This window comes from Cydia strobilella, chromosome 18 (genome assembly GCF_947568885.1).
Source record: "Cydia strobilella chromosome 18, ilCydStro3.1, whole genome shotgun sequence".
NCBI classification, from domain to species: Eukaryota; Metazoa; Arthropoda; class Insecta; order Lepidoptera; family Tortricidae; genus Cydia; species Cydia strobilella.
In genome coordinates, this window is record NC_086058.1 from 4,863,438 (window position 1) to 4,887,249 (window position 23,812).

The 23,812-nt window shown below is 39.5% G+C and overlaps 3 protein-coding genes and 1 long non-coding RNA gene across 5 annotated transcripts in view; 2 read left to right on the forward strand and 2 right to left on the reverse strand.

Annotated features, from left to right (window-relative positions):
- Window positions 1–23,812, reverse strand: part of LOC134749436 (uncharacterized) — a 241,598-nt gene that overhangs the window by 137,154 nt on the left and 80,632 nt on the right. The gene's annotated exons all lie outside the window — the stretch shown is intronic.
- The window catches only part of LOC134749449 (uncharacterized), a 604,512-nt gene that overhangs the window by 14,071 nt on the left and 566,629 nt on the right, over window positions 1–23,812 (forward strand). The window lies entirely within an intron of this gene.
- Window positions 3,310–8,449, reverse strand: LOC134749283 (uncharacterized oxidoreductase YjmC-like). Its single transcript, XM_063684178.1, has 8 exons — window positions 8,290–8,449; window positions 6,972–7,160; window positions 6,427–6,542; window positions 5,861–5,959; window positions 5,099–5,185; window positions 4,716–4,824; window positions 4,048–4,214; window positions 3,310–3,496 (listed from the first exon to the last, which is right to left on the reverse strand). The coding sequence occupies exons 1-8, from the start codon at window positions 8,438–8,440 to the stop codon at window positions 3,338–3,340; spliced, it is 1,077 nt and encodes a 358-aa protein (XP_063540248.1). The 5' UTR covers window positions 8,441–8,449; the 3' UTR covers window positions 3,310–3,337.
- Window positions 10,648–21,597, forward strand: LOC134749427 (uncharacterized oxidoreductase YjmC-like). Its single transcript, XM_063684352.1, has 9 exons — window positions 10,648–10,668; window positions 13,235–13,398; window positions 15,594–15,782; window positions 17,524–17,639; window positions 18,082–18,180; window positions 18,481–18,567; window positions 18,921–19,029; window positions 19,624–19,784; window positions 21,281–21,597. Exons 2-9 carry the CDS (start codon window positions 13,248–13,250, stop codon window positions 21,437–21,439), a joined length of 1,071 nt encoding a protein of 356 aa, XP_063540422.1. The 5' UTR covers window positions 10,648–10,668; window positions 13,235–13,247; the 3' UTR covers window positions 21,440–21,597.

Consider the following 23,812-nt stretch of genomic DNA (forward strand, 5'->3'; position numbering starts at 1 on the left):
CTTTGTAGAGCATACAAGAAACAGTATTACACCTTTGTGCTGGCATTTATAATAAGATGTCATAAAGTTTACATGTAATCGATTTGACGTAAAATCCAGCAAGTGCAGCATTTGTTTGACATGGAACGACACTTAATAATTACAGTAATTTAAGGAGATGGACGGCCGACGAAGCTCTAGGCTCGGAAATCATCGTAGACAACCAATTAAATGTCTCTTTCCAAGGACTGATGTGCAATATTTATCGCCGGGTACTGTAATTAGGTAAATCATTGCGCCTATCGCCTACCGCCAATAAGTTGTCCTATTCTATTCTAGATCTATAATAATTATTACTCACCACCAATTCTTCCGAATGCATCCAAAAGGGCATCTTTAGGCACAGTTGACATAGTTCATAGCTTAGTTTATGATAAACTCACTTATACTAATCACTCATTGATCCGTCCATCCGAGGATGCGGGTTCCGAGAAACTGCTCTCTAACGACTTTTAATTGTTTAATAATGACAGGTAAAGTGTCATGCGATCATTCAGCCAGTCGTCATTGAACTATTGTTACTAACGTAGGTATAGAACCGGCTCAGAGAACCTATTTTGCGCCATGAGTTGCTGTCGTTTTGACAACAATCCATAGAAGCGGAGCCTAAAGATCGCGACCTAAACGCGTAAGCGCTATGAATTTAACAGCGCTTACGACGTTTTGGTCGCGTCGTACAGGTTGCGATTGCGACAATTTCGTTGTTTAGTAGGTATGGCTTCTCTATAGTAATAATAACTCAATGCCTATATTTGGACTTTGCTTGGAAAACAATAGCAGCAGAAAGTAGATTAAAAATAACCTAGATCATTGAGTATTAAAGAAAATTTTATTTTATTTTGGCTCGACATTATAATTATATAAAAAATATAATAAGAGTTTCATTAGCTAGAGTTTGCATAACAAAATGATGGAGTGTTCTTTCAAACAATGCTTGTAATAAAGGAAAAGTGGACAAACTTTTTATCTCGGTCGAGACTCGAACTCGCGACTACGGTTATTGTTATAGTTATTACATTCGAATATCAACTACAGCTACATTACGTTTTAAGTGGCGTACGTGAACTGTAGAGGGGAGTACTTACTTTGGCGTGAAGTGTCAATGTATACATAGTATACAGTTTATGTTTCCGATTTAGGCCAGATCCCTCCGACGCGACGCGCACGGCCCCTATACCTACTACTATAGTCCGACGAAGAAAATGTAGAAAATATTGAGAGCGCCATTTCCTACGTAACTGTCACATTTTTGACGTAAAATACTTAAACATGGCATCAATTTAGTATGGAATTTTCTTAGTTCCATTTCACACTATACTATACCTACCCGGAGAAAGCGGATTCCTACACATTGCAGATCGATGGTGCCAGCGCCAAGGACCTTTCACTCGGAGAAATCCGGCTCGTTTTGAATTACTGCCAACAAAAGGCCTCATCACACTGCATTTGCACTGCTCTCCGTATATTTACTTGCATTTATTGCGCGGTGAGCTATTTCGTTAAGTTAAGAGTCATGCACTCACTCACACGAGCCAAGCCGCCGCCATTTGTGATAAACACACAGTCAAAGCGGCTAGGGTATAAATATCTGAAAAAAGGCCCTAATAACAAGACTGATATCAAGAACATGTCATGTTGAGAAATTTTTGAGCACATTGAAATTGAAATTGAAATTGAAATTGAAGATCTTTATTTCAGGCCTGTCGATCAATGTCTGAAAATCTTTATTTCAGACATTGATCGCTCCGATAAATCTGATAGCTACTGTACTAAGAAGCAACTTTCAAGAAATGTGAGTTCATTCATATTCATTCGTAAATTATCTCGTACACATCTGCCTCCTCGCTAATTGTAGGTAAACACGCGTCGTTTTTACGCCGCTGGTGTTGGTTATGACAGAAACTGTTATGACAACGTGTTCTCTTGTTTTTTTCTTTCTTTTTTGACTTGAATAGAACATAGTGAAGGAGTGTAATTATATACGTCATACCCAACGTTTTAGATTTTAAATGCTAGAGAGATCGAATTTAAACTGTTGTGAGACATATTGACATTGAAATAATTATTACGGTGAACGCTGCTCGCACTGTTAGGTAGTGCTTGAGAAAGGAGACCTAGGCTCTCCGAAACATGTCGCGCGAGTCCCTAAAACACATGAGTCTAACTAAACCTGAAAAGGTAAATGGTCTCGATAGAACAAAAAAATTGTCGGTCGAGGCGAAGCATTTTTAACATTTCTTCTTTACTGCCACACTAGGTCGTAAAGGCTCATTCATCAAAAACTGATGAGATAGTTGATAGTTTAGTATGTATTTAAATAAAAATAAACAAAAACAAATGAACGTTACTTATAGCGCCTAAACATATGAAACAAGCAATTAAATCTCACTACGTATTTTCATTTACCATTAACATCAGGATAACTGAACTGAACTAAGGAAAACTGACCGGGAAATTAAATGTCTTTGTCAGGCTTGCGAAAACATCCAACTCGAGTCCGAGCCGTGAAATTAAAGAGGCGGCTTCTTATGATTTGTTTGCTGAAAAGTTAAATTAAAAGCCTATTTAATTGATACGGCATTCTTTACCGTTAGATAATTCTACAGTAAACTTAACATTGAATGATTTTCATAAATATATATAGACATTTGTATGAGTTTCAATGATTGTTTTTCTGTGACATTTGTATTTAATCTTATTATTTTTTATTTTCTCTATCTGGTTAATGTATTTTTAATTTAGTGTTAATTGTATATTTTGTATTTTTAATTTAGTGTTAGTTGTATATTTTGTAATTTATTTTATTGTAATTTTTGACATGTGTTATTTCGACATTAAAGATATTGAAATTGAAATTGATACAAAAAGATTGGTTAAAATTATCATCATAGCTATATTAACTTTACTTATAACCAGCAGAGACTAGTAAATATTCAAGACGGATTAAACTCCATAAAACACCGCCTTCCCCGCGGGACTCATATTTGCTGTTTGTGTCGCTTTTTACCACTTCCCATTTTAACTAAATGTGTACCTATAAAATCTGTATTTATGAATTTTAAACGAAATATCCGACTTGCCTGGCCGCTATAATATGCACAAACGTACAATTAAAGCACGTACAACAAAACTGTTGAACTGTTCGGTAGATACTATTAGACCCCTCGAGATTGGACGCAATTCGTTTTGACGAGTTCAATTGGGCGTTAAGTACCGTCGGCAATAAAAGTATTTCGTATCACAATAAAACAATTTTAACTCATTGTATAATATAATAAAAAACAATAAGGTAAATACATTACAAAGTCTGTATAGGTTTAACGCCTAGCCGTTTTGCGAGAGACGCACAGCTCTCGATCTGTTTGGGTTCATAGACAATCGTGCCTCTTTTCTTCGTTTGTTCCAAATTAGAACGCTCCTTGTCTCCGGGAGCCAGAACTGGTAGTGAAGGATCAACCTAGAAAAAAACATGTTTTTTCGCATGAAAATTTTTTTCACATCACCAATTCTAAAAAGGGGTTTTTCTTCCCTGCTAGGAGGGATCAAAGTGGCACTTTTCTTCCCTGCTAGGAGGGATCAAAGTAACACTTTTCTGTTCTAGGACACTATTTTAAGCAATTTTTGCACATTGTTTTTTTGCCTTAAATAATATTTTTAAACATCATAATTATCTCATAGGTGATGATCAGATGTGAAAAGCAGTATGTGTCACATGGTAGCAAAATTCTTGGGCGTAACACACTTGAATCCCTCACTACGCTCAGGATTCTACTTTAGAATCCCTCGTTACTCTCGGGATTCTATTATAACTGAACTGAACAAAGGAAAACTGATCGGGACATTAAATCTGTCTAATCCTTCGCTTCTTTTAGGATTCAATGTACGCCCTCGCCGTAAATATGTAATTTTGCTGCCTTGTAACACAATCTATATAATATTTCTTCTACTTTTCCTAATCACAAGGCAAAATACTAAAATATTTGCCGTTTAAAAACAAGTGAAGGTTACCGGCGGCAAATTCCTCCAGTGATTCAGACAGTCTGCGAGGCGGTCTCCGAAGCCGGGGGCGAAACACCCCGGGTCTATAGCCACGAACATCTGTCCCCGTCCCCGGTTAGGCGAGTCTTCAGGGTTGGCGCCGCCCAATGAGCGCTGATGGTGGCTCGCTTTGGCTCCTAAAATATTTTTGAAGCTCTCTTAAAAGCGACTTAATGACTAGCATATTTTATTCAGGGGTTCCCAAGCTTTGCGTTGCTATGCCCCGGAGCGGCGCATCGTTGACTCAAGGATGTCGGAAACCGATACAGTGACGTCACCGGCTCTTTTAGATCCTCCGTGCAGGTTATCTTCATGTACAAGGGAGATGCAAAAAATGTGTATATGTAGTGTACTTTTAAAATATTGCTAGTTTCTGTTCCCAACTTTATCCTTGTAGAAGGGGTAGGTCTATTATTTCATGACTGGGCAATATCTAAGAAAACTAGCCGTGATCCTCTTAAGAGGATAGTGTATCACAGCTTCTCCATACAAACGTAGTCCCCATTTTCCTCCCTGGGTATTGAATCTTTTGATGTATATTAACTATAATTAGCTATGCCCCTCAACTTAAACACTGGCTGTGAGCAGTGTAGGTAGTAAGTAGCTAAACTCAAAAAAACAATAGGTGGTGGAGTTACCTGAAAGTGAGCTGCAGAACACCTCGTTCATGGCACTGAGGCAGTATCCTTTGTAGCCAGCCGTCTCCTCCACGCCACCTAGTGGGTATAGGCGACCTGATTCAAAACCCTAAAAAATCACAGTAGCTACATTAGTAGGCTACGAGATACTGGGGCACTTCTGTGCCAAGCCTACAGGACCACATCCTACAGGCGGAGGTAACGCTGTTGCAGGCTTATTGTACACGACAAGATAAAGCGTCCGTTTCTTCGAGCGGTATTAAAAAATTATGCGACATGGTCCCACGAAAGCTTATTTTTTTCCACAGACAGCGTTGGCATCGTCTTTACTACCTACAGTTTATTATTTCCAGTTGCTAGAGAAAATAATATTTACGACTTACCACTTTAGGATCGTTGGTCATTTTCCCGTTCTGATCCATTGCCCAGCCATCAGGCAACGGTTTTTCTTCGTGTATCTTCATTTCTACCTGAAAAATAGGTATATGACAAATTAATTAAATTGTAGACGGGTTAGTCACATGTCTATAAGTTTATTCGCATTGTGAGATTATATTACTATAACTTCCCACTTACAAAATATTCTGAAGATAATTTCAATTTATCAGTTCTCATCATTCCTGTCATTCGCAAATATGTCGTTATCTTCAATTATTTACCCAATTACGATTATTTATCAGAATAACGTTGAGACACACGTTACCCCAGTGAGTCAGCGGTACCTAGAAAAGTTCCTACAACTACAATTGGTTTTTACTTAGTACATCTTGCTTCCCTCAGTAACCTACACTCTTCACTTGAACTTCGAGGATTCGTACTTCACCCTTCCGATCACAGTGCACGCCGTTACACACACCCTTTCAATTCTTTAGCTATATGCACGTAGGTCGTATTAGGATTTTTTTTATGTGACGAGCAAACGAGCCGCCTGATAGGAAGCAGTCACCGTCTCCCATTGACATAAGCAACATCGGAGGAGCCACTTATGCGTTACCGACCCTTGAAGAACCCTATGTCGTAGCGCAAAGGAAATACCTCTGGAGGTAACTCATTCCACATTTTGCACTTTCTGAATTCCATCTTATTCTTGGTGCGCCATGCTAAAAAAGTGGGAATGTGCCAAAAAATATAAATTTCCAAATTACCTTGCCCATGGCAACAGCGGTTGAAGACATGTCAACAAGAATGGAATCTCCGCCACTGGCCCGCGCTGCCATCGCTATTGGGTTTGTGCCTAGAGCGCCCTGGAATTACGAACAAGTTAAGCATAAGTACCTATATAATTTTCTCTGTAAGAGCCTGGCGAAGGTATGGTAGAGAAGACAGTAAAATATTATCCCCTTAATTATAAAACTTAGCAAACATCTTAAATTTTGTCACCTTTTGAGAAACACAAACGTCAAACTGTTGGATATGAATAAATATTTTCAAAGCTATAGGTATGCTACCTCCTGTATAAATCTAAAGTAACCCTATCCCATAAAGAACCTTGCGTCACTCAACCCTCGCAAGGTAACTCTTATAGGCATCTTAGTTTGTTATGGTTCTTGATGGAAGCTATTAAGGTTTCCCGTGAGAGCCCCCAAAATGGTTGCGTAAAGTAGATCAAAAGTTGCTCGTAGATTCGCCCCTTAATCCTCTTGCAAGCTCACCAGTAGTCTGAAAAATACTTAGTCAATTTTAATAATAATTTTGAAGAATTCCGACTCACGTCTTTGGCTCTCGTAGGCACTAGGAGAGGAGACGAATTGGTGAAAGCCATGCCAATCAAGTCTTGCTTCTCTGCTCTTTGAGCCCACCAACCAGTTATACCGAAGTGCGAAGATCCTAAAATACCAAATGAAAGAATAGCCAGCTTACATAAGTATATGATTATTTAAAAGGTGCTCTGCTACTGCACAGCTCGACTCGGCTCAGAGAACGAAATTTTTAAAAAGTCGTTGCGCTTTTTTAGATCACAATATGACTGCAAAAAACTTAATTAGCAATCTTGAGGTCTTTCTCTAGGGACATCAGCGATTCCAATCCTGAGTTTTTAACTAGGAAGTTAATGTCATCTATCGTCTTTGTCGTCAGGACACAAGCCTTTTGTTATTGTAATTTTTATTTTTTTCTGGATTGTTCTGTGTACCTATGTCATTTTTGTATTTGAATATTTTGTGTGAATTGTGGCAAACAAATAAACAGTTTATCTATCTATCTATTCTTATTGAGCTTACTGAGGGATTAGGTCGATAATATTTATTTATTCTTTACCTTTAGTAGCCACCCATCCTACACCAGTCTCCTTAGCTTTCTTGATGGCCAGGTCCATGCTGAAGTTGCCAACAATAGCTCCAAGTGCATTGCTACCATCCACCCACGCTGTGGAAGCATTCTCTTTTAGAACTACCGGCTTGCCTTTTGGGTCAGTCACTCCTGACTTTAGATCGTTGATGTAGTATTCTGAAAGAAATCAATTTAAAAGTGAGGCCATTTGTCATTTTAACTTATTGTTAACATTAGATGCATAGATAATTATATGATTATTTAGTGAAATTTTCAGACAGTGAATCTGAAGGAGCAATGGGCCATTTTAAAACGCATTTAACTGAACTGTTTCAAAGACATTTTTGCTTGAATTTACCTTTGCAGGTTAGACTGACTGAAAATCGAGAGCAAACAACTAAAAATCAGCTGTTTGGCAAGTTAGAATTGGCGCCACAGTGTCCGAGGACTCTTAAGGAATCTATCACACTGAGCCAGGCTGCATGCTCCTTAGCCTCTACACCTCTTCCAGTCTCTGAAGCACGAACGCCAACTTACGCTGCGTCTTACGTAAGCGAACAAGTCGCGAACGCGAAGCGAACCGGGCGCGGCGCGGCGCCGCTGGCCCACGGCGTTCGCGTTCGCAACGAGAGCGCCCACGTAGAACACTTCTATAGGTATCAAAGGATTGATTTACCCCGCGCCGCATCGCTTCGCTTCGCGGTCGCGTGTTGTTCGCCTACGTAGTATGCTGCGTTACCGATGCCTCCCATGATCGTAATGGGGGACCCTTCGGCCGCGTATGTAACCGGAGTTTGGTAACCAGTTACCTAAGAAGAAAAAATGATCCTCATAGGATACTGGTATCCAAGTGATATATTTTTTCCTTTTCTGATACCTGTATGATTGTCCGTAACTAGTATCCAGTAAAGATTAAATAATACTCTTATGAAGGGATCACTCATGGTTATGAGTGATCCCTTAAGGAACATAATAATATTGAATTCTCAACTAAACTAGACGGAGCCCCGCTTCGCGGGGCTCCTATTTTTCGGCGGTTTGCCCTTCGGGCATCTGAAGCTACCTAACAAGCCTAGCCTACAACCTACGCTTTTTTCCCCAGTGTAATGTTTTCACAGATATCACACTAAATCAATAGGTAGGTAGGTTAGGTTCGTTAGGTAACTGCAGAACCGCCTCCTGCTTCGGTACTCCTCTAGGACCTCTAGCTTGGAGAAACTTTTTCAAGGTCCTAATGATTACTGACCTACCAAGCTATAACACCATGGCTTCAATGCCTCGTAAACAGATATAATTAATGGCTTACCAAGTCTATTCAGTCCATGGCTGTAATGTCCCGTAAAGTCCGCTTGTAACAACAAATCTGTATGTTCCCTCGCCTCATTCTCCGGTACTCCAGTAGCTTGGAAGCACTCTCGCATAAACCTTGATACCTCTTCGATGCGTACTTCGGGCATAGTTGAGCTGAAATGAGGGAAAATTTGAGGTTATATGCAAGTCGATTATGTAACATGTAATCATAGAGGATGTTTTTAATTGCCTGTTAACATAAATATTAGTAAGAAAGAATAATTAATCCGCTAACCGCCTAGAAGCCTATAAAAAGGTCTTCACTTCCATTGTAGTTATTTCGAATCTTCATTTAAAGACGAATCAAAATTAAATTTGTCATGGCAAATTTTACTTTATGGGTGGCTAGAGGTAAAACATGCAAAACCCGACGACATATATATCATCTTCATATTTACAAAGTATTTCAAATGTTGTAGGTACTTAGTTTTGATAGAAAATTAGCGTCTTTAGTTATTGGTGCAACAAGAGAGGAAAGTTGGTTCTTCTTGAGAGTGTTTATTTTGAGTCCCGAGAAAGCGAAAGATTCTAATTGAATCGCGAGCGAAGCGAGTGATTCTAAGTTAGAATCTTGAGCGTAGCGAGGGACTCAAAAACACGAGATGTAAAATAACTTTGCTCTCGTGTTGCCCATATAATTTTTCACCTCAGTAGTGGGAACATATTAAAGGTTAAAGTTATGTATTTCGAATTAGACAGAATAATACAAAGCAAAAAAAAGGATTTGCAATAGAAGTATGACGTGGCAGTTCATGGCCTTCACTAAATTAAAAAGCTACTTTATTTCACTCCCTGGAGTGAGGAAAGTCGCACTTTCTTCACTCCAGGGAGTGACGGAAGTAGGCTTGTTCGAGCTGCTGAGGTGAAAAATAATAAAATCGCCTTGTCGTAAGGAAGTATCGTAATATAGCATAATTGCTATAGAATAAATGCTATAGAAAGAAGAATAAACCAACTCGTTTCTAAAGTAGTATAATAGTAGGTAAATTGTGTCATAAGGCAGCAAAATGACATATTTACAGCGAGGGCGTACATTGAATTCTGAACGAAGCGAAGGATTCAAGTGCTAACGCCCAAGGTGGAAATAATTTTGCTACCATGTGACACATACCTACTGTTTTTCACATCACATATAAGAAGATTATTATGTTCCCAAATATTATTTGACCTAAAAAAAAGTATGCTAAAAATAAAAATAAACATGTCCTAGAACGGAAAAGAGCCACTTTGATCCCTCCTAGCAGGGCAGAAAAGTGCCACTTTGTTCCCTTCTAGCGGGGAAGAAAAAGCCCTTTTTCGAATAGGTGATGTGAAAAATGATTTTATTCGGCATCTATATAGGTACACAGAAAAGTTGATTTACCCACACTTACAATAATTTCGTTGTACAAAATTAATAAATACCTAATTAACACGCTGTTGCTGCTATTATGATTGTTACGCAACTGACTCAAATATTATCTGTGCCTCCATCTTTAATAATAACATTGGTATACTTAACATTATCTTAATGGAATTAAACTGTCAACTATAGGTAATGTATGTTTGTACAGTTGGTGACAACTTACGATACCCAAAAATACCTAATTTTAACGTGTTTTAACTATAGGTAACGCCTACAAGTGTTTCGGAGCCGAGATAAATTATTTATAAGAAAAGTTTCCAATTGTAAATTATTCATTATCGTGATTACGCGTTTAGCCATAATTACGTTTGTTATATTTACATTACATTCTATTCAACAAAATATTGCAGGAACAAAAAGTCCCAGTATCATGGTGCGAGTCAGACATTATACTGCTTTGTAAAAAAGGAAACCCAGCCGATGTGAGTAACTACAGACCGATTAGTTTGATGTCATCTTTATACAAATTATTTTCGTCATGTATGAATTCCAGAATAAGTCCAATTTTAGAAACCTACCAGCCACCTGAACAAGCGGGATTTAGGAAAAATTACAGTACTATCGACCATATACACGTTCTTGATCAAATTATAGAGAAATATCAAGAATTTAATAATCCACTCTACTTAGCCTTCGTTGACTACGCCAAAGCGTTCGACTCTATTTCCCACCAAAGCATATGGGACGCTCTATTAGCACAGTCAATTCCAAGAACATACGTACATCACTATCCTAAAGGACATTTATAGCAGAACATCAAGTAGAGTCAGGTTAGATCGCATGGGGCCGCCTATAAAAGATGTTGATATGATGTTAGTTCAGTTCATTCAGTTAGCGCCGCACCGTCGAACGAACCGGCCGCGTCACTTGTTATTACATAAGTTTATTTGTTTTTGTTTTTACGCAGCTGTCAGCAGCTTACCGAGTCAGGTGAGTTTTTCAATCGGTTTAGACTGTAAATTAATCCCTTCCTCCCTCCCTCACTCCCTCATTACACTCACCCTCTACAAATGATCTATTGCATTAGAAAACACACTAGATTTTTTTATAAATTTTTAAATTGATATTTAGGGGTCGCTACCGACATTTGAAAATTTGTGAAATTAAACAATGACGATATTATCCTAAATGACGCCTTTTATTATGTAGCAGTCACATAAAATACTACAATAGGTAAATATTTTCATAGAACATATCACATATCAAACCATATCCCACATCGCAGTAAGAACGTACTTAATAGTAGAGAAAATTTGTAAAAAATGGAAAGTGGGTAGCGACCCCTAAATGTTAATCAAAAATTCTCAAATTAATTACTTATTGTTTTAGTAGGTAGGATAAAATTACGGGGTGAAAGTAAAAAAAAAAGTTTGATTTTTGAATCACCTAGTCTTGTGTTATTGTTGTAATAAAACGCCACCTGTTGCAATAAGGTGCTATTTCGTGTGGCGTTATATTAATTGATGCGCCAAGCCAAGGTGACATTTGGTATTCATATTAGTTTTGTCGTCAAAACAAAGTTTGTCTTAATAAGATAGATAGAATACTCTTTATTGGCACACCTCAGTAAAAGATACAGCTTAAAGGATGACTCACGTTAGACCGGGCCGTGTCCGGGCCGGAGTTAGACCGGGCCGTGTCCGGGCCGGAGCTTCCGGCGCTTACTTTTCTGTGACATGACAGGTGATCACGTGATGCTTTCCATAGAAAACGAAGCGCCGGAAGCTCCGGCCCGGACACGGCCCGGTCTAACGTGAGTCATCCTTAAAGATAGAGGCAGACAACAGGCGGTCTTATCGCTAAAGAGGTTAATTTAACCGTATTCGCGACGTTTTTTAACTGTTTGCCTTATTGATAAAATAATTATTTTTGATGCTTTAATTTTGAATAATAAATTATTTGCCTACGATACAAAAACCAGCTCTTCGCGTCTCCAATGACTAATCATGTGAGATAAGGAAAACTGTAGATAGGGGAGATCGGGGCTAAAAGTGCCGGTAAGTTGTTCCTAGGATCAAACGCCCCCTTTTCATTGCTCTTGATTGGATTACGTCATTATTATCAATGAGTAAATGAGTCACATGTACAGCGCAGTAATTGCCTGCTGTAACAGACATTAAACTTATTGTATCTAATAATAATTTAGACCGATCGCAATGCCGGGCCGTGCTCATTGACATCACCATTCCCCATTATGAGAATCTCGTGAAAGCGGAGAAGGACAAGTCCAGTAAGTACCTAAACTTGGCTCACGAGATAACCGCCATGTGGGATGTTGATTCGACGATAATTGTCCCGATAGTTGTTTCAGCGAACGGTCTAATAGCGAAAAGTCTCGACCAATATCTTGAGAGACTCTCGCTAGGTGGTTGAAACAAGGGTCAGATGCAGAAGGCGGTGATCTTGGACACGGCGCGGATAGTCCGCCGGTTCCTCTCTGCGGCCCTGACCACCGGCAGCTTGGGCCTTGCCCCGCTGCTGGCGGAACCATAGGTTAGGTTTTTTATAATATGTTTATAACTTTTTGTATTTTACTTTTATATCCATATTATAAAAACCTAGCCTAAGATGAAAGATAAATAAAGAAAATATCACATATACATATATTGTTATTTAAGTTTTCAATAAAGCTTCTTTTTCTTTGTATCTAATTAGGTTTAGTCCTAATTGAATACAATTCTTCCTTCAATCCTTTGAATCTGACCACAAACACCAATAGAAGTGATATCCTACCAAACAGGTGCTGTTACACGAACACGGTTGTCGATTTTGTAAGTAGTTTGGCAAATATTTGGATAACGTGAATGACAAACAATGTCTACAGTCATGTATTGGATGTATGGTAATCGATGCCGCAGTGGGATTCAACATTTTGTACGTGTTTCGCGGATTCGGTTATGGGACTGAGAAAGTTTTATGCAGTGTAACCGAACAACTGCGCGTGTAGCATATCTAATTTTATTCAATAACCAAAGCAAAATCCAAAAAAGCACTGGAAGATTAACTTTTAGGCAGAGTAGGCAACTGCTTTAGGGGCCCCGCATCGGCTGGGTATAGTGGGGATCATAGCCGATGAGCATGGATGGGAAAACGAGACCCCGAGAATTGCATTGCCTACAGGCCCCGACATGGTTAATTCGGCCCAGTATCGGACCTACTGCTACTGCATGCTGAACTTACTTTTCACACGACGAGGTAAAATCTAGTATTGTTTATTGTTTATTAATACAATACAACACACAAGCTTACAGTTTACATACCAAAGCACTCACATGCTACACAATAAGATTCAACAAGTATTTACAATATACACAAAAAATAAAACATTACAAACGAGGTACATCACTTAAAAACATATATAGAGCTGTGGAAAACGAGCCTGGAGAGTCATAAAAAACATCGATATCAGGTCTTACGGTACGCACCCCGCCCACGGCGAAAAGTCGTATATAGTAGTATATTTATCCAATGGACTGATTACGTTCCATTCTTACAGAATATCCCTAACCATGGGTAAAGTAGCGACAGCGGATGCGCTGCGTTTCATGACGGAGTGTCTGAAAGCGGTAGGGACAGCAGCAAAGGCAGCAGAACAACAAGCGGAGCTACTGTTGCAGGCAGACCGGCTTGGACATCCTAGCCATGGCATGAACAGACTTGGTAAGATTCTTCTAGATATCCTTGCTACCTTGAAGTTCATTCTGATAGTCTGAAAACGGTAGGAACAGTAATTTTATAACATGCAGGGTGTCGGAAAGTATTAGGGATAACTGCAGCGAAGGCAGTGGAACAACAATTGGCAGTGGCTGAACAAAAAGCAGAACTACTGCTTAGATAGACTGATGGTATTGGTGGTGTTGGTACTCCAACCATGACATGAACAGAATAGGTAAAATTCTTAAACCTCCTTAACATAAAGAGTGGCTGAAAGTGGTAGGGATAATAGTTAAGGCGGTGGAACAGCAAGCAGCAGACCTACAGCCATGGGATGAACATGACAGGGTTAGCATCTTTTTATGGTAAAATGCTTATACGTACTTCGTGCGTAGATTTTTGGTGTTTTCGAGTTTTTTGTAAAATCCTGTAAACGTTTAAGTATATATGAAACTATGGAGGTACATATGGAGGAGGTATGGATAGTGCCATTATAGCTACGGAATTGAAAGCGCTACAAATTGCGTTTTATCGGTTTCAAAAATTTATAAACACGGTTAAAAACATTAGGTACGAACATAAAATATTGAAGTGTGTTTTGTAGAGAATGCTTTTGGCATTAAGTCCACCTTTTGTACGATTGAATTGAAGACATGCAGGCAAACCAAAGAAATTCTACCGAAACTGAACCACAAGCCTACCAAAATATTACCGAAAACACCAAGAAGCCAACTACGTAAAATAGTATATATATTTTGAATTGCTACGTTAGCCATAAAATTAATCTATTTTTTTTGGACATAACACACTAAACAAACACCTACATAATATGGGTAAAACTGACAGCCCCATGTGCAGAGCGTGCATGGAAGAAGAAGAAACAACAAAACATATTCTCCTACACTGTAAACATGTAGAAGTATATAGGAGCAAATACCTAGGGAATCCATGCACACTAAAGGAGGCAACTAGCAACCTGAAGACTTTGCTAGGCTTCGTGGAGGAGCTGGGGTGGTTAGAGTAGCGCTACCTCGTTTCACGCAAAATAGGCACTGGATGTCGATTTGCGGAAAATGCCCAGCATAACTAACTAACTGTACGATAAGTTTCTCTTTTGTGCAATTAAGATTAAATAAATAAATAACCATTCAATTAAATACCTATTTAACTTCAAGGCTAATTCAATTCTATTGAATGCACATTTTTGGTAGTAAGGCTGTCACGCGTTAAATTCAAGGCTGATTTTTGCAGACACTTGTCAATAAGAAAAAAATATAAATACCGTAAAATGGTCCTACTTTGCTCCTTGGTGGGTACTATGCTTCAATTAAACTGTCTTAACGTCTAATATATTCAAACGTAATATTTCTATACTATTATTTATATACTCAGATAAACGAAATTGTATATATATATTTTGAATTGCTACGTTAGCCATAAAATTAATCTAATTTTTTTGGCGGGTCCTATTAATTTGGATTCTGACGCACAACGGGGTAACTTTGCACCCCTAAGTAAACTATAGATAGGAGGAAAAATACCCCAAACAATGGGTATCTAAAAATTCTAGCTCATTTAAAATACGCTATTTTGTACATAATGACAATGTATAAAAACAAAGCTATGAATATACAAATACAAATAGGCTTAAAAATAATAATACAAACTAGGTATAAATAAACTTAAAATAAAGGCCCTATAAATAAAACACGTCCTCCAAGTCACTGCCGATGGGCAGTGTGCCCAGAAGGCTGGCTGCATTGCCACGTTGAATGGCAATGCTAATGCGTTGAGCAAAATACTGGCCAGCCTTCTGGTCCCTTGTGGCGTCTATAAGTATCTTTTTGTATACCCGGCGCGCGCTTGGCCCCCACGGCCCCAGCGTTTCAACCCCAAACGCCTCAAAAATATAACTGCTGCCAAGGGTGGCATATTGGTATCTTGAGCTCCTTATTCATAACTTCATTTTATATAAAACAACATTTCATAAAGTTGATTTACCGATAAAATATGTTACATAAGATGTTCTTCTTCACGTCTGAATATTTAGGTAATAATAATGAACTGTTTAAAAAATATTCAAAATTTCCTTAAAGTGGAGCAAATATTGGAGGTAAATCTTATTCCAGGATATGACGTTAAATCCAAATGTTTTTGATTTGATGATTTCCTATTGTAAAGGCACGCATTTACCTTTCCAGAATTCTACATCAACGACATTCTAAGCGGTGCCTGCAAGCCCAACAACCAGCCAAAGGTGTTGAAAGAGAACGCTTCCACGGCCCTGGTAGACGCTGACAACACTCTTGGTGCGGTCGCCAGCCATTTTGCGACGGACATTGCCATCAAGAAGGCTAAGGAGACTGGAGTTGGTTGGGTTACTGTTAAAGGTATGAATAAGCTGCATAAATATCACCATCGCCTCTAAACTAGTCGCTCCAAAGAGTCTAGCCTAAGTAGAAAAAATTGAGGTAGGTAATACTCAACCGTCCCTACTAAGCTTAGCTCTGTGACCAATCTGGAAATCCTGGCATATACATTAAAATACTTTAGAAAGGAATCTTACGGCACGATGGTAGATGGTATTACTTTCAGGGGCCTTAGAAAGTGAATTAGTATGTTCAAGTTCAAGATTATAATCTTTGAGTTATATATGCGGGAGATAAGGTCACATTCTGAGTTCGCCACATTCTGAGAACGCCTCTTTCCGAGGACGTCACTTTCTGAGTTCGTCAATTTCTGAGTTCGTCACGTTTTTTAGCATAGTAAGATTTAAGCGAATACCTGCACGAACAATGGATTCGTGGTGTTGGACTAAATCTGGATTGTAACTATAGGTAATTTATTTTATAATTCGAAACATTAGTTAGTTTCAGAAATTACTCTTAGGGCCTGTTTCACAATGTCCAAGTAAAGTCCTGTTATAAGCTACTTGCCACTTATCTGACAAATAAAGTCATCGTTGGCGTTTCACAATCTCCAATTAAGCTTTATCTGGTGGATAAAGTGCTTTTTTTGTAGGAAATTTTATCTGGCAGTTAATTTATTTAGTGGGAGGAGGGTTGACGGACGAGTTTGAAGTCATTACTGGTCTTAAACAAGGAGATGCGCTGTCACCCATACTGTTTAACCTAGTACTTGAATACGTCATCAGGAAGGTAGAAATACTGGACGGCGGAGTGGAGTTAAACGGCCTGCATAAGATCATTGGGTACGCAGATGATCTTGCTCTTCTGGGAGAGGACAGCGTAACCGTCACGGAGAAAGCAAGGGTATTGACGGAGGAAGGTTCGACGGTCGGTCTCAAAATTAGCCAAGAGAAGACGGAATATTTACACATGCGGAGGCGCAGGAACACTTTGGAGCAAAGAGAGAACTTAGTTGTCGATGGTGTCACGTACAAAGGAGTGAAAAATTTCAAACACCTGGGCTGCATTATTAATGACACACACTGCAGAAAAGAGGACATTGAACTTCGCATCCAAAGTGCCCTCAGATGCGCGGCGGCCCTTCACAAAATATTGGTGTCCAAGATTATGCGCCGGAAAACCAAGATTCGTGTCTACAAAACCGTTATTAGACCGATCTTGATGTATGGTTGCGAATGTTGGACACTTACTCTGAAGGAAGAAAATCAGCTCCTTGTCGCCGAAAGAAAAATATACCGAAAGATCTTGGGGCCAACACAAAGAGAAGATGGTAGCTGGAGAATCCGGAAAAATCAGGAGATAGAAAACCTGGTCTCTGAACCAAACATCATCGGCGAAACCAAGTCAGCAAGACTCCGCTGGCTTGGGCATCTGGAGAGAATGACAGGCGATAGGGCAGCAAAAAGGGCCTACGTTCGACGTAGTAAAGGGTCGACGCCCAGCAGGTCGTCCTAAGTACCGCTGGAGAGACCAAGTTGAGAAAGATTACGCGCCCTGCAAGCAGAAAACTGGGAGGAGATCGCACAAAACAGGGCGTGTTGGCGCCAACTCGTATCGGAGGCCAAGACTCACTTCGGGTCGCTGAGCCAGCGGAGTTAGTTAGTTAGTTAGTTTTAGTTAATTTATTTGTTGATTAGCTATCCAATACTTTACTTGGACATTGTGAAACAGGCCCTTAAAATATTATTTAATTGTCTTCCAGGATCAAATCATAATGGCATGGCAGGATTTTGGGCGAAAAAGGCATCAGATAAAGGACTTATCGGCATGGCTTTCACCAACACTTCTCCTTTACTCGCACCGACTAGAAGTAAAAAGGTATGTGTCACAAAGAAATTAAAACGGGTCACTTTATACGAAGATTTTATTCCTGGGGGGTGTTTTTGACATGTAAAATCTAATGTTAATTGTCTTTTCGCTTCTCTCCAACGGATATTATCATGTAGTATTAGTGTAATTAATTTGTCTGGAGATAGTAATAGTTAGTTTGAATACTGTAAAATGATAAAGGACGGAGGTCAGTTGGTAATCACGCTAAACTATTATTTCCGTAAGCAAGTAGTTACAAAAAATCTTCGGCCATACCGCTACTCAAGTCTCTGAACACGTTGACACACCGTTTACGCAGTAAAATAGCAAAAACGCAACCACTTTACAGTGGAGTGAAGCTTAAGCAGGTATTTGAATACGCTCCGTCAAATTCTGGGATTGACGGTTGTTGGGCTGTTGGTGTTAATCATACTTTTTTATATAATTTCAGGCAGCATTAGGAACGAATCCGCTTTCAGTCGTTGCTCCAGGATCTAACGGCGAGACCCTATACGTCGATATGGCCACAACTGCAGTTGCTGTTGGAAAGGTAAATAGTTACAAGTTAGTCTGCCATAATCTATTATTTTCATCATCATCATCCTGCCCTTTTCCCAACTTCATTTGGGGTCGGGCCGCGTATTTACAATCTCATCACATGACCGTACCATCGGAGTCTGCCCTGTGTGAGTTTTTCGTTAATCTCATCGTTAAACAAATGTTTGCAATGCTTACATGGAGACATTCATCGCCTCTGGCAAGATTCGAACTCGCGACTCCGACCAGGAAAGGGATCAATTTATTTAAAGATTAAAGTAATAATACAAAATTAATTAATACCTCTTTTCAGATTGAAATTCAGCGACGAAAAGGTGAACCCATTCCAAGCGGCTGGGCGCAAGGTCCAGATGGCAAGGAAACTACTGACGCTAACATGGTATTGATGACAAAAAAATTGCTCATTATGGGCAGGCTTGAAAATTCTCCAAAAAAATATGGAAGAATTATTTTCATAAGTAAAGGATCAAGGAGGACGAAGTCGTGCACTTGTTTTGTATTCTCACCCACATGGTTTTGTTTTTGTATTACCAATAGAAATGTATTAACACTGGAAACGCAAGAAACTGGTAAAATCATATCCTTGTATACTGAAACAATAAGACACGCTAGTTTTGCTAAACCTCGGCACAGTAAATAATCGAGTCTATCCGTAAGTTTACCTTCTTTGTGATATTTTCATCAAAATCAACTTCTTACTTACCTGTTACCTTTCCATGTTTATAACTACAGGCGTTCGAAACCGGCTGCTTGATGCCTCTAGGAGGGCAGGAACAAACGTCTGGTTATAAAGGATATGGTCTGGCAGCGATGGTGGAGCTATTTTGTGGAATCAGCTCAGGTACTGTACTTAGGTATAAATAATTTAACTAATTTTAGGTTAGAAAACCCTCGATTTCTATTTAACAGTATTAACGATTTCTATTAAAACCTAGGTATGTAAAAACTTAGAAAAACAAAGAAACATAAAAAATACATAGTAAAGTAATAGGCCTGCCAGGGATCTACACAAGTACACAGGCGCATATTATTAGGACGGCAGAAAAACAACTACCTCACGTAGTTGCGACCCTCAGTCAATGAGGAAACGAAGAAGAAGAGTAATAAAACATGCTGTCAAAAAATTAATCCTTTACTGAAATCTGCAAATAATCCTGCCCCGTTTTAGAGAACACTGAAACAGTTTCTCACGCGTTTTCATCAAAAATAAACAACATCCATGACATCTAGGACATACAACAACAACAACAAGACTCCCAAAGACTCCTTAGCTAAGTAAGTAGGTTTGTCGTCTGCATTTCGTCGTCGTTGGTCGTCTTCATTTTTTGACACTATAACAGTGCTATCCCCTGAATGATTATGATTACCATGCGTATCTTTAGAAAACCACATTCCTGATAGTGCTTAATTTTGTTTTTTCTTCTTTTTATTCTAGGATCTAAATACGGACACCACATCCGCTCATGGTCCCACAGCGGCGACGGTGGCCCCGCTAATCTTGGACACTGCTTCGTAGCCGTGGACCCAGAATGCTTCGCGCCAGGCTTCGGAGACCGCCTCGCTGAGAGCATGGATCACTGGAGACATTTGGAACCGGTAAGACATATCATACATCTTGGTCTGTAGTGATGTCAGACCACCGACGTTAGGAACGTAACGGTGGACCCAGAATGCATCGCGCCAGGCTTCGGAGACCGCCTCGCTGAGAGCATGGATAGTGATCCATGCTCTCAGCGAGCCTCCAGTGGGAGGCATTTGGAACCGGTGAGACATATATCTTGGTCTTTAGTGATGTTAGACCACCGACATTAGGAACTGGTGAACCCAAAATGCTTCGCCTGAAACTTCGGAGACCGGCTCGCTGGGAACATGTACCACTGGAAGCATTTGGAAACGGTGAGACATGTTATACATAGTCCGTAGTGACGGTAGAAAGTCAATCTCGGGCACTATTAGCGGTGGACCCAGAGTGCTTCGCGAAGCACTTCTAGGTCCTAAGCAAGAAGCTTCGTGCTTCGGAGATCACCTCGCTGAAAGCATTGATCACTGGACTGGAAACATTTGGAACCGGCGAGTCATGCCATCATGACCTAGTGACTGCGATAGACCACCATATCCTTTATGGAAAAAAGAAAAACTAAGCACCTCGAGCGAGATTAGAATTGGCAACCTCCTAGAACACTGATCCAGTCTAATGACTCGGAATGAAAGCTTCTCCACTGCAGTGTGGTGTCACGAAGCCTTAACTAAGCAACTGAAAACATATCGGTCATTTTGTGTTTGCAATACAACGCCTATCGAAAAACAGATGTCTCTACCAGTGGGTAGAAATTATATTTAATCAGTAACACGACATGATAATTTATGGCATTACTGACCTAATTGTAGGTTGTAGCATAGGAACTAATTTCTTACCTAGACTCGTTCAAGGTTACAATAATAGCCTATTGTCTCTTCTGTTTATTAACATTGTGTTAAACAAACGAGTGACAAACAAAACATGTTTCGGTGACGTGATAACCAGACAAGCAATGTGGCTACGGGGCGCTTAAGGCACATTGAATACGAATTAGAAAAAAAGGAAACAAACTATTAGAGTACCTACGGATTTTTGTTTGCTTCCAAGATAGATATTAGAATGGAGCAAACACGAGCCGACGAATCGCCTAAAGATAAGCAATTACCGTGGCCCATGGACACCCGTAACACTAGAGGGATGGTAAGGGAGACCCCCCCCCCAATGGGCTTCCCCATTGCCCGGGGGGCGAGATGTGTAAATGCATTTACCCCTGCGTCAATTAATTTGTTCAGTGACAGTTAAAAAATGCTATTAACTCTAAGTTAAACTTATGCATTCAGATTGCACAATAAGGTACATGCAGTCTATACAAATGTTACCTTTATCGGTTATGTAGCATAGTCTCTAAAATCAAATATCCTAAGTACGAAATTCCTAAAGACAGAACATCGAAAATTAAAATGTCTATTGCACGAAATTCCTAAAGATGCATGCAGTGCAGACTTGACTTGGTCTGACTCTATATACCTATTGAAACCTTTGTTTTATTGACTTAATTTGTTGTTTTTTTTAGGCGGACCCCAACCTGCCAGTCCTAGCACCAGGAGACAAGGAACGTGCAGCAGCTAAGGTGTGCGACGAAAGCGGAAGCGTGTCTTATGTGCAGCAGCAGCTAGCAGCCAGTGAAGCACTGGCAAAGAAACTCAAGGTCACGCCTATGAAAGTGCTTTAACGAATCTCTTATTGGCGAACCTCGACATTCGAAAATAGTCTATTTGCTTCTCTGGCACTCAAAATATGCAACAAGTGCAAGAACGATGGGGATTTATGTACGTACTTTCTTCAAATTTTGGTTTTCACTGTCTGCAAAAGAGCGGGTGGCAAGATCGATCTTTTTCTCGCTGATCTATTTTTTTAATTGTTAAGATAATATGTAAAATAGCTTAATGTTTTGAAGCATTTTACATTGAATTGGACCAATAAAACAATAATAACAATGTATAATGGTGTTTTAATTTCTAAAACATTTTTTATGTTTCTTAAATAATGTACCTTATTCTTCAGAAATCCGTTATTCGAGGACTGATTTGAAATGTTTATATATTTCTCTGGTATATTGGCACTTCCCTATTTTTCTCATTGATAATAAATAATGCAAGATGCACCGACAGGCAAGGCAATAGGTTTTTGTACAACAGTACCTACCAGCTACCAGCCTAGGCCGGATTGTTTTCCGGCCTTTTTAGTACCTAATGCCTATAAATGCTTAGGTGGGTACCTACTGTTGTTTAATAGTGTAGGTATTTGTATAGCTTTATTTAAATAAGTTTTTCTCATCGTATATACTTATATATATATATATATATATATATATATTAGATAACAGCTAACGACAAGCAGACAATAAAATTACGTAACCATGTGCGGTTGCAGGAATGCATTGCGAGTAAAACAAGGACTAGGTATCTCTATTTCTAATCGGGGCAGACCAAAATATCGCTATTCATTCATCAATCTCTGCTACTTGGCAATGTAGTTTGTTTGTACTCGAGTAAATAGTTACTGATGGCCAAATTAACGTGCGCTAGTGCGTTTGCAGTTTGTGAGTGGTTCGACTTAACTTTATCACTTACCACACCAACCCGAAAGAAGTGCACTACTTAGGTATTACTCTCATTAGATTAGACATAAGTCTGCCTGGCCCAATGATCGGCACAATTTTCGGTTTCTTATTCTGCGTCATCGTCTGTTCATCTGTTTATTTCTAGGATCCAAACCCACAAATGCTTCGCACACCGAGGATGGCCACGAGAAGCATATGTACTTACGTATTGGCGTATCAGTGTCGCGTTCAGTATGGATCATACGAAGGCCAATGATGAAGAGAACCTTAAGAGCCACCGATTTATCCACCGATAATCCTCAGAACGGTTTTCATTAAAATCTGGTAAATAATGTAGTAGATTCATGTATCATGAGTCCTGGTTATTCTTTTTTATAGCATATTCGACTTCCATTCATACTTTTTCAAATAAGTAGATAATCATATTACAAAAGTTAGGATAGGACCAACCTGCTTACACCAATAACCTGTGGTGGTAACGGAAGGGAGTTAAACTAGGAAAGTCGTATTGTCGTTGGTGCAATCAATTAAATTAAATGATTGGTCTTCACATGGACTAGTTAATGGAAGCGGCTTGTCAATGGTCAAATCTTAACATAAAAAAAACCCTCAAGGGTAGCAATTTGCCAGGAGTAAGGCACTCGATAACTCCAAACTTGGAAGAGTGAGTTGTTTGATTGGGGCGACGGCGACCCTTTTATTTTGGCGGCAGTTAACTGACGTGAACTCATCGCTGATTCCGCAGCGAGTGACATCGCTATGTAGGACGGTATGTACTCGTACCTACACGTGTACGCTGTCTGGCTGTTACACCGGCGCGGCGTGCGGATCCGCAGTGAGATAACACCGAATCACTCGTATCTCGTATAGTACATACAAATTATCACTGCTGCAATCATAGCCGTGGAGTTCCGACCACAAGTTCCGGCACTAATAGAGCGGCATGCAGATCATGCAGATGTAACGATACTTCAAAACGCCTTCTATTATATTTCTAGCAATTTACTTAATGATAATGTACATACCTCTAACTACATCGTTGTAAGTACATACCTAACTTTCCTGCAACACAAAGGTTGTCTGGAAGAGTTCGCTTTCTAGCGATAAGACCGCCTGTTGTTACCTAGTCTCAAGCTTGTATTTCACTTTCTGTGTATCTTTCAACTTTATGGTGCACAATAATAGTTATTTGTTATACAAGGGTGCAAAGTTGTATTTTACCCGCGAGTGTAGAATTGAAACACGAGCAAGCGAAAGGATTCTATAGGTGAACCACGAGCGAAGCGAGTGGTTCTAATATAGAATCCTGAGCGTAGCGAGTGTTTCAACACACGAGAAGTAAAATACATTTGCGCCCGTGTGTAACACAAAACTTTTCACCTCACTATAGCGAGGAAAGTGCAACATCCACAGGCGTTAGATCATCTTCATCACTGGAATCACTCATTTCTTTAGATATTATAACAGAAAACTCTGCAAGTT